Here is an 11,612-nt window from a genome sequence, read left to right on the forward strand (position 1 = left end):
CACAAGTGAAGGAAAAGAAATGAAGTTTTTACTTACCCACTTTTCCTCAATTTCATGTATTTTATGAGATTTTTATATGTAATGTAAGATTTCTCTTCTTTCCTTCTTAAATAATGATGTATTTATTTTCCAAGGGGCCTGTTGCAGAAAAAGGTCTCAAGGCACATTATAATGGTACAGAAAATGATTAAAAATGAGAACTAATTCAACCATCTCAGTACATAATGCTTTAATGAGTTTTCCTTCAGAATTAATGTCATCAGAATTCTGAACACACAGAAAGCATGGCACAAATATGTAGAGTACCTGGGTGCCAGGTACAAAACATTTATGCTCTTTAACCCAGAATTAATCTGTCAATCACTTTGTCCACGTTAGATGGTCTCTGTGGAAATGAAGGGATGTTCCTTTTTACAGAAGTGCCAATTTTTCTACAAGCATTTGTTTCAAATGTGGGTGCAAAAATATGGTAAATCTGTCAACTAGATCTTATTCACTGCAAAATCAGAAGCATTTGATCACTGAGTTATAGCAAAAGGAAACCGCACACCCTACCCACTATCTACAGATGTTATTCCACCATTTAATTTAATTATAAGAAAAATATGTAATTTATATGCTGGGTATTTTAGTTGGGGGTAGGTTAATGTTTCTTTTTACGCTTTACTGTCTCATGTCAATTAATTAAAATTTTAAAAATATTTATTTATGTATTTATAACTGGATTCAATGACAGTAAGTAATAAGGAACCAGTAAAAAATAGAGGAAGTCAGTGACACAGTCTAAACACCATGGATAGACTATATTTAATTTGAGGATTTTCTATAAAGTTTAAGGATTATGCTAAAAATTAATTGATATTCAGAATTAGTTTTATGAGTCCAAGATAACCAGAAAGACACATTTCATTTTTCAGTGCTGCAAGAAAGACTTTTCAGGAACTAGCTACCAATGGAATAGACTTTCTGATATTTTGCTGGTTTTCCATAGGGCATTTATCCATCCCACATTTATGCAAATATGAAGACGAAGTACCTCATGTTCTCAGGCAGCTCAGCACTGAATTTTCAAATCCCAAGTCAAATGACTGTCAACACCTGAAAGTGAACTTGACAGGAATCTTCCATGTCAGGAGTTACACTATAAGATCCTTTATTCAAGGTTATGGCCTGATCCCAAACTCCATACCAGTATTATGCAAAATCATTTTCCCAGTACAAAGCTATCTGAAAAGTTTTACTGACTGAAAACACACTCAAATCACAATTTTTATGACCACAAGAATGCCTGTATCTCCAAACACCAAGGACATTACTGCTCTGAATCAGATGTAATCATGATAGCAGTGGGGCTTTTCATCCCCTGGATCTCCTAGATTTATTCTGCTTTACATGAACACCACAGAAGTGGATTCGACTCATCAAAACATATGTAAGCAGAATTTTCCTGCATATACAAACAAATTATATTTTCCATCAAAAGGAATTAGTCTCTTATGGAATCAGTCTCTTATGGAATCATTCTAGAAATCTTAACTGAACACTGAAAATCTTCACCACTAACTGGGTTACACAACGCTGCTTTTGGTATAAGGTTCAGCATCCAGGCTGATGTTTTCAAGGAATCAGTGTAACATCAGAAATGTAATAAAGAAAAAATTTATGGATGTCTGAAGTCAGGCATTAAATCCAGTGCTTCAGCTGGCAAAACTCTCTCCTTATGAGTCTGGCCTTGGCACTTAAGATTACTATAAAAATACTTAGGAAATTCTTTAAATAAATGCCAGCATACAGTTAAGTATCAGACTATATTTGAAATCAGATTTGGTGCTGCTGTGATTCCATGAGTTCTAATGGAACTCCTCCAAATTTTTTCACCACTGCAAGCGAACCTGAAATATCTCATTTTGCATTATTTTTAGCTGAAATGTATGTCAATGTGAAATCATTTGAACTACATTAGTAGAACTAAAATGATCCCCAGTGTAAACCCATTCACATCAGCTACATCAGGAACGCATTTCACCACTATAATTTAAAATGTAAAATGCCCAAGTCATAATAAAATTATTTTTCCGAGAGTTGTCAGTATCCCTGGGAAAGGTCTGACAGAAGCAGCAGTAGTAATTTGGAACCATAACAGCTCAATTAGACGGTTTCTCTGGCACACAATTTCAACCAAAGTAGTACTTAATACAAATTTCTGTTTCTTGTAAAGCACTTGGGATCTTTGGGTTTTAGCATTTTAGTGGTATGACTTTGGCATTTTGAAACTATGTTGTGACTGGACCAACAGATAGTTGAATAATGAAATTATAAGCCCGAACAGAGCTATTTGCTTCCATTCTGGAATGCACAATTCTTCCTGTGATTCAGAACAGTCTACCAAACTGGTAGCACAACCTAGTATCGAGCTATGGAGCTTGTATTCATCACGACAAAGTGCAGAGGTTTATTCACTGCGGGAGGCTCTGCTGTGACCTGAGGATAAACCTCCACAGCTCTGCAGCTCCAGTGCTGATGCACCCCGAATGCTGCTCTGCCAACTGCCACGAGGCCCTACAGTCAGAGCTTTTCCCTCTGAGAGCAAGGTGCTGCTCTGAAAACAGCACAGCACAGACACTGCACGCTTGTTTCAAATCAAGAGGGTGTGTGCTGGTGGCAGAGTAGCTGAACAACTGGCTGGAGCACTCCTCTCATGCTCAGCTCCATGTCTACAGTGTGAAAGCATTTTAAAAGTGATTCAATTGTTTTTGTACTTCGATTAGAGGTCTAAAACCCCACCTCCTATGAACCAGCTCCCCTTTCAACCACTCAGTACTGCAAACTTGTACTACCAAGTTCTTTATTTACCTAGTTAGCATTTGTTTCACTCCTACCTCCTTGTCATGGTCCCAGGCACTACATGGTCTCTGGTGTCACATAGAACTACTACCAAGCCAGTTTAGGAAGAGAACCCTCATGCCCTTTAGGCCATTAACTGCCATCTGTAAAAGAAATACTTTCAGTTATGGATTTTTACAGGATTTTATAGAATGCTCAGCCTCACTGCTGATATTGCCCCTGTAGGAAAAAAGTACTTAGCACATTTAACTCAGGTGAGCTACAGTGAAATATAATACTAAATTTTGGCAAATGCCTATGTATAAAATTACTGAGTTGTTTCATTTAAAACACAGTTGGAATTAACATCACCACAATAAAAAGGAGCTTTGTTTAATGCTTCACAGCAAAAATATAGTGAAGTCTGCTCTATGTTTTTAAATTAGGAATCAGACACTTAAACACACATTTTGAAGCAGGGCTCAGCACAACACAGTCTTTTGTGTGTGTCTTGTTTTTTTATTTTTCTGCAATGCAAAAGAAGACAAGCAAAGAAACTTTTCGAAGAGACTCACAGAAAAACCATGAAGGCAAAACCCAGCCATTAAAGAGAAGCCTATGTCTGCAGCTCTGTTTGGTGCCACTGGTTACAGCAAACAAGGCTCATCTGATGGATCATGTGTGATGTCGTGGATGCCCAATTCAGACTGCTTTTGCTGTTGCCAGAAGTCAGTCACTAACAAGTTCTCTCCCCTGCAAAAACTCTCCACTCAGCTTTAAATGAATATTGCAAACTACTGTAATTCAGTAGTGTCGGTAAGTCATTTTTCTCCCATAACAGCCTGTCCCAGACCTTAAAGTGCATATGCCAACATGGTTCAAGTTTTATAATCTGGAATGTTCCACAGTGCCTCTTCAAAAACAGTTACACTTTAATTGTGCCTTCCCTTGGTCATGGTAAATCTGAAAAAACTTGTTCTGAATCTACTATTTATGTTGTATGCAGCGATATGTTACCTATCTCATTCTGGACTCTGGAATATACTGTAGGCCAGGCAATCTTTACCTACCTGAATCTTCTAGAAAGGGCATTGGAAGGTTTTGACACAGTAAAACATAGCTGGCCTAAGAATCAGTGAGAAGAAACCATGGAAAGTTTTCACAAGGACTCCATGGGACCCAACACATTCATTTTGAAGCCCAGAACGCCTATTTTGGATCTTAAATGTTGCTCCAGATATAGACGGGTGAAAGCTGTAATCAAGGGGAAATGCAGCACCAATAATAGCACATTATTAAAAGTCAGCAATCCTCAATTGTCAGTCCTGTAACAACTGAGTATCTTATTACTTCTACCTTCTCCTCCCATACACTGAATTTCCTCAATACTGACAAAGTGCACGTACTAATCATAGACTCTGAATGCTAAATTAAGCAGAAAAAAGATATAAATTAGGTTGGTACTTCTTGAGGGCATCAGTAGAAAACAACAATTTCAAATAATTTTGATTACAAAATTTTACTTCACAATCCTTTTCCAGATCACAGATATTCATAATTAAAAAGAGTATGGAATTAATGTAATGTTAGCTGTTTTGCCATCAGCATCACAAAGAAAGAAGAAACAATAAAATATGATGCAGAATTCACTCTTCCAATGATTGTCATTGAACTATTACATTAGTAAACATTCACAGTATGAAGTCTCTTTCAATATATCTCCAGCATATAAAGTAGTGCAAAAAAGCATTCCAGTCATTTTGCCTTTGCAGTCAGACCAGGTTAAACGATTCTCTTACTTCATTTCTTTCATTATTAGACAACAAATGCTGCAATGCCTCCAAAGAGAGTTATAAAAATAAACAATTTCTGGAGGGTCAACAGCCTTCTCAAAGTAAATTTCCAGTTAAAAACAAGCATTATAGATTTCAAGAAAAAAAATTTAGATCTATCTTCTGTAGAATATCTTTTTACAATAAATTTACCATTTGAAAAACAATGACTATGGTATCCAATGATTTATGGTAGCTGCTATTAAAGCACTGATAAATAGATAAATGACTACCAAACTTCATTGTTTCTTACATAGTAAATACCTCTGAATGCCAACTTTTACCACAGAGCTGTTATTAGTGATGTCGACAGTTCATGCACCCACTTTAAAACTGACTTGGTTTTAATAAATTTTTCAGCCTCATGTGCAAAACACTTGCATTCTAATAAAAATATAAAGTCTGAAAATGTATCAGATCTAGCAACCCTTTCCTCAAGTTGTACCACTTACTTGATATGTAATACATGTTTAGCAATGCTTTTTATTTGTATTTAACCATTAAATGGCATACCACTGTATGCTGCAGACTCTTGTTTGCATATTTCATTATTTTCACTGCACTCTTTAATGCATAAATATATTTGGAAATGTTCAAAATTACACATCAGTTTCCACAGAATTTGAATTTACACAGTTTTTCTTCTCTGACTCACTGCTATTCCCCGTGTCCTGACTTTTATTCTCCTTTACACAAAGAGATTCCTTAACTCCTTCTTCCATCTCCAAATACTCTGATTTATCCTCTGTGGATGAAGATGATGCGCTTCTAAATTTCTTCAGTAAATTTGTTGGGAGGTAAGGGCAACTGACTGCATTTTGCATCATCTGTGTGTGTTCTTCATTCTCAGTTTCTCTATGGTAGAAATAGTTAAAATTGGAGACAATCACTGGCACTGGTAAAGCAATGGTTAACACTCCTGCAATGGCACACAGGGACCCAACTATTTTCCCACCCACAGTTATGGGTTTCATGTCCCCATAACCGACTGTAGTCATGGTCACTACAGCCCACCAAAAGGCATCCGGGATGCTTTGAAAATGGGTGGCAGGCTCGTCAGCTTCTGCGAAGTAAACAGCACTGGAAAACAAAATGACTCCGATAAAAAGAAAAAAGATGAGGAGGCCAAGTTCCCTCATGCTGGCCCTGAGCGTGTGACCCAGGATCTGCAAACCCTTGGAGTGCCTGGAGAGCTTGAAGATGCGAAACACCCTGACCAGACGGATGATCCTCAGGATGGCAAAGGACATGGCCTGCTGGCTGCCCTGCTCCTGCGCCAGGTCCGTGCCCAGGGTGATGAAGTAAGGCAAGATGGACACAATGTCTATGATGTTCATGACGTTCTTGAAGAAGTGTGCTTTGCTCGGACATGCAAAGCAGCGCACTGTAAACTCAAAGGAGAACCAAATGATGCACACGGTCTCTACAATGAAGAACGGGTCATTGAAGATGGTGTGCTCCCCGGCATGCCGGTGAAGCGACTCGTTGGAAAGCCCCTTCCCTAAGCTCAGGGACATGACGAATTCTTTGTCATCTCTGAACTCTGGTAAAGTCTCCAGACAAAAGATGACGATGGAGATCAAGATGACCAAGACAGAGACAATGGCAATGCCTCTGGCTGGACTGGAGCTTTCCGGGTACTCAAACAGCAGCCAAACCTGCCTCTTAAACTCATTCTCCGGCAAAACCTTTTCCTCTTCCTCTTTGACAAAACCTTCATCCTCCCTGAACTTGAGCATGGCCTCCTCCCCAAGTTGGTAGAACTTCACCTCCTCAGAGAAGATGTCAAAGGGTACATTGACTGGCCTCTTCAGCCGACCACCGCTCTGGTAGTAGTACAGGATGGCATCAAAGCTGGGCCGGTTCCTATCAAAGAAGTACTCGTTCCTGAGAGGATCAAAGTATCTCCCCCGCTTGGCTGGATCACCCAGCAGTGTCTCCGGGAACTGAGCCAATGTCTTCAGCTGGGTCTCAAACCGCAGTCCCGACACGTTGATCACCACGCGCTCACAGCACTCGTACTCGCTGTAGCGGACAGAGCTGTAACCCCCGGGGCCTCCACCGTCATCGGGTGGCTGGTCTGAGTATGAAAGCTCATCCTCCCCATAGTCATCACTGTAGTAGAGCTTTCCTTCTTCCTCATCGTCTTCATCCTCATCTTCATCCTCCTCTTCCTCCTCACTCAAGTCCTTCAGTATTCTCTCCTCAGAGCCGCTGAGCGGCAGCAGCTCAGAGCAGGGGAAGGAGGCCCCACACTCCCTACTTCCCAAGTGGTGGCTCCTCTTTTTCCCTTTCTTCCTCCTCTTACCACTCTGGCGGTGGGGCGGGCCGCTGCGCGACGCGCTCCCACCGTGCGAGGAGGATGCCCCTCGGCTCTGCTCCTGGTGGTAGTGGTGGTAGGGTCCTCCTCCTCCTGCCGCCCCACCTTCCACCGCTGCCGTGGCTGCGGCGACGGCCGCGGCTGCCGCGGCTCTGGATTGTGCCAGCCGCTCCCGCTCCCGGGCCCGAGCCTGCGCCGCGTATCCGTAGGGCATGTGGGTGTTGCAGCCGGAGCTGTCTGCGCTCACCATCGCAACCTCCATCTTGCAACTGCTTTTTTTTGTTTGTTTTTAATCGCTTACTGTAACAAGGTTTTGTTTTATTTACAGTGTCACCTCAACTTTCACTAGAAAGTTCAAAGCCATTTGCATTTGGAGGACAGTCCCCTGGGCATCGAGCACGGCAACGTGGTTGGAACACTGAATCTATGTTTTGGAAAACCACAGATCCGCATATTTTGTTCTCTGGAATGTTTGACACAAACTACAGCTTTGCTAATAAGACAAGATGAAATCCTCAGATTGAACCAGGGAACAGCTGAGACCTTGTTCTTCCATACACCAAGCCCCTTTATTTTTATTTATCTCCTGCAGCTATCACAGCTGTATCAGATCAGAATCATGACTGCCTCGCAGGCTAAAAAGGCTGCATTCCTCAGGAAAAAAATATGAAAACCAAAGGGTACCTGTTCTCCACAGAAGGTTTTAGCTCATCATTGAAACCAAATGCAAATAGTCTCTTTCCTCATTATTTGTTCCTGGTAATGCTTTGGCCTAGCAAACTTACTGTTTCATATCATTACTTGGGGAGTTGAAGTTAATTCCAGCCATCACTTCATTTACACAGTGAGGAGGTCTTTGCAAATCCTTTCTTCAGCCTGTCAACAATGTCTCAAACCTGGGAGCAGCACCCAGGGCATCAGCAGCAGTGGTAAGAGGAGGAGGAGGAGGTGGAGGAGGAGGAGGAGATGAAGACTGAGAAACTGGCTCTGAGGTCCCCATAGGACATAAGGGAGTGGATGGGTCACCCTTTGGTTATGGTCATGCAGAAGAAGCACTTAACCTGAGGCACATGCACAAACACACAAAAATAAACAAAACAAAAAGGGAAAAGATTGGATTGTTTTCCTAAAAGGTCACACCGATCAAATGAAACTGTGTCATCTATTACCACAGCATTCAGATCTTCTCCTGCCCACACTATTCACACTTCTACATTACACACACACCCACATCACATGCACAGAGATTTTGAACGACTCTGTGGGTAAGGATGTGGGTGGGTATGTCACATATATATATATAGACAGATACAAAATCCTCACCCATATAAGCACTTGCATCCATACACAAACATATGCATGCTTCTGAAACACCAACACATATAATCACTAATAAAAATACTGCAACACACAAGGCATTCAGGTCTTTGAGCACATATGTAAGAGATACACCTACATATATCCATATGAAACATTAAAGAATAATGTATCTACACAAAGAGCTTTTGTTATATTTGTAGAAACACATCAGATGTGGGCATGTTACATTTTTCATCTACAGCAGAATTGTGTTTCGATCACAAAGAACATCGCACTGGATTTAATTTGGAAACAGGCACGTAGAATGCTCAGCCAAGTGAAAATACCGTGATATGTCAAGAAAACAACTGCAGGTGCACTGAAGCAACATCTACATGCAAGCACACACACAAAAATACACAGCCCCCCACACCCCCCATTGAAACAGAAGCCTCATTTATAGCCACATCTATTAATACACGAGAGAAGGTGAACAAGAACTATTAAATGACGCTATTTTTTAAATCGTACCTACGTGTCATGCAGAAAAAGATCCTAAAAAACGCCGTTATACTTACTGATCCTAGGCAGAGAAATAGCAGCGCTGTTCCCGCTAGTGCAAGGACCGGGTGGCAGCAGTCCTGAGGGGGCTGTGCCGGCTGATCCACAGTCGCAGGTGGCTGTGGTCAGTGCGCACCACAGGTTGACGAGTTATTTCTGCCCCTTCCCGCCGGGTGCCGGGAGAGCGCCGGCAGCGAGCCGGGGAGGCGGCTGGGGCTGGGGGCACTCGGCACCGCCACAGCCGCTCCCGCTCGCCTCGGCATCGGCGACAAGGCGACCAGCGAGGGTCGCGTTCCCAGAGGGAAAATCGAAGGCGGTGTGCGTGTGCTTGTTGTGTGCGAGGCGGACCGAGCGGGCGGGCGCGATCACTAGTGTCTGCAAGTCCGGCTCCCGCAGCAGCTCCGTAAATCAGCGCCGGACAGTCGGAGCGCGGAGCCGGGCTCCAGCGGCGGCAGGGCGGGGGTCGCTCCGTGCGGTGCCTGCCCCGGGCACGTCAGGGGCAGTGGTCAGGCGGCTCCCGCCCGCGCCATCCACTTGTTGTGCGGCGCGGGGAGCGCGGCCGAGGGGCGGCCGGGCCGGAGCCGGACCCGCGGGCGCTGCCGGCGGCCGAGGCGGCCGGGCTGGGAGCCGGGCTGGAGCTGGGCCGGCCCGCGGCACCGCGCCCCCGGCGCTCCCGACCGGCCCTGTTGCTCCGCAGCCGCCGCCCGCCGCCGCTCCGCCGCTCCCGGCCCGCCGCCGGCCCCTGGCGGCCGCCGCCCGCACTGCGCCGCGCACGGCTCGGCTCGGCTCGGCTGCTGCCCCCGCCGCGCTGCCCGCGTCCTGCGAACGCCTTAATTGTCGGGATCGATATCCCCGCGCTGCGTGACGCCCGGGCTGCCGAGCGAAACTCTCTGCCCGGAGCGATGCTGCCAGCCCTGGCCTCTGCTCCGCTGCGGGTGCCCTGAAGGAAGGCAGACGCGCTGTTGAGGTCGCTCGGGGAATTCCAAACCCGAGCCCGGATCAAATTGCCCAGAAAAAGAAAAGAGCTGCCCGCACCTCCACGCTGCTGCCTCGCTCGCCCCCAAACCCCACAGCAGTACAAGCAAACATTCCCTCTGCTCCTGCCCAGCACATCCCGTCTCCAGCAGCCTCCTCCCAAATGAAGCCAAATTAACTTTCACTCCTAATTCTGTACCTGAACAGAAAGTAGGTCCTAGTTCATGACTAGAGGGTACCGCTGTGTATTTGGCAGAGTTAGGAGCTCAAATCGCTGTTCCCTCTGCCTGCTGCAACACAAGCAGAGTCTAAACTGCCTATTTCTTCTGCACCTAGAAAATCGGAGCTGTGGCACATTGCACTCCCTGTAAGGGATCGCCATGAAAATGCAGCTTGGCCATATCTGACACCACAGCTACAACTCTACCATCTCAGTACAAACTAAGTGTAGGCACTCCTGCTTCCCCTCATGGAGAAAGAAAAGACTAAATGGAGAAGAAATCAAGATTAGCACTCACACCAGACACTTTGCCTCAAGGTGTTTGCAACTGGAGACAAATTCAACATGTGCAGCGAGTAGGTTGGGCATTTGTTTCATTGCCTAGGTCCTCCTCCACAGAGAAACCACGAGAGCCTGGTGACTATTTCCCTTCAGATCCCTGGCAGCACAACCCACATTATCCATGCTACTGACTCTGCTGCCTACATCAGTTACTGCCCAGAGCCTTCTTAATCCCACTCATGTCAGTAGATGACCTATGACTATATAGGGGAGAATGGAGGATCAACCAAATAAGAATTCTGAATGTCAGGCATCAAATCTTGCCAACAGTACTGTGAAATGTATAAATGGCAGTTATAGCTAACCATTTTTTCAGCAATCACAGTTCTTCAAGTTCCACAGTCAATATAAAGTGAAAGACATTGAGAAATCCCTAGTGCCATCCCAAATGCCATTAAAATGCAATGTCCTCTGTCATCACAAAAGCAGTCCAAAATTTTGGTGCTCTTGGATGCAGTTTAGAAACATTCTACAAATTCATTCCTAATATCAAAACCCAGATTCTTCTGTGGCTTGGCACAGGAGCACATCAAAGTCATGTATCAAACCCCTACCATCACTGAAGCACAAGGACATGTACAATGCCATAAAAATACCAGAGTTATCATAGGTAAACTTGTTGAATGATTATAAGTACCTAGACTTACTCCTATGTCAGTAAAGTTTAATTCTTGGGTCATTTTCCAGAGTTCATTTTTCAGAGCTCCCTTTTATTTCTTTTTTGAGATGTTTCAAGGACTTGGGAAAAAACAATAATGGCTTATTTAGCTTTTACTTATCTTTCAAAATTTCAGATGCATTGTCTTGTCATTTTCATGTGACTGTTCAATGGATATCTGAGTAAAAAAGACAAGGAGAAGCAACCAATAGCTTTGCTATTCCTTTCTGAGCATTGTTGTTTTGTTGTTGTTGTTTTAATTGCTAAAACGTGTTCTTGAGCAAAGATAAATAAACTGTGAGGTATGATTCTATGCCCACTTAATACACACATAACTGACAGTGGGAGAAGCAGAATACCATTTTTGTGCTTTTTTAAATCCATTCTAATGTGATAGGGATCACGTAACTACATGCAATTCAATCTAGCTCAGAGGTCTTACTTAATCCAATTTTTAACTGATTTAAAAGCAAAAAAACAGCTTTAAGTATTTACAGATGAATACTGTGACTCATTTCATTCAGGTTTGTGTTTTCATAGTATTCAAAGAGTAATTTTTATTTAAAAGCTATTACATTTCCT

The 11,612-nt window shown here is 43.5% G+C and overlaps 1 protein-coding gene across 1 annotated transcript; it reads right to left on the reverse strand.

The window, feature by feature from the left end:
* Nucleotides 1-214: 214 nt before the first annotated feature.
* KCNA4 (potassium voltage-gated channel subfamily A member 4) lies at nucleotides 215-11,211 on the reverse strand. Its single transcript, XM_085062989.1, has 2 exons — nucleotides 8,853-11,211; nucleotides 215-8,036 (listed from the first exon to the last, which is right to left on the reverse strand). Exon 2 carries the CDS (start codon nucleotides 7,235-7,237, stop codon nucleotides 5,255-5,257), a length of 1,983 nt encoding a protein of 660 aa, XP_084919115.1. The 5' UTR covers nucleotides 7,238-8,036; nucleotides 8,853-11,211; the 3' UTR covers nucleotides 215-5,254.
* Nucleotides 11,212-11,612: the final 401 nt, after the last annotated feature.

Source organism: Lichenostomus cassidix, chromosome 5 (assembly GCF_008360975.1).
Source record: "Lichenostomus cassidix isolate B80296 chromosome 5, HeHo_3.0, whole genome shotgun sequence".
In the NCBI taxonomy this organism is placed as follows: Eukaryota; Metazoa; Chordata; class Aves; order Passeriformes; family Meliphagidae; genus Lichenostomus; species Lichenostomus cassidix.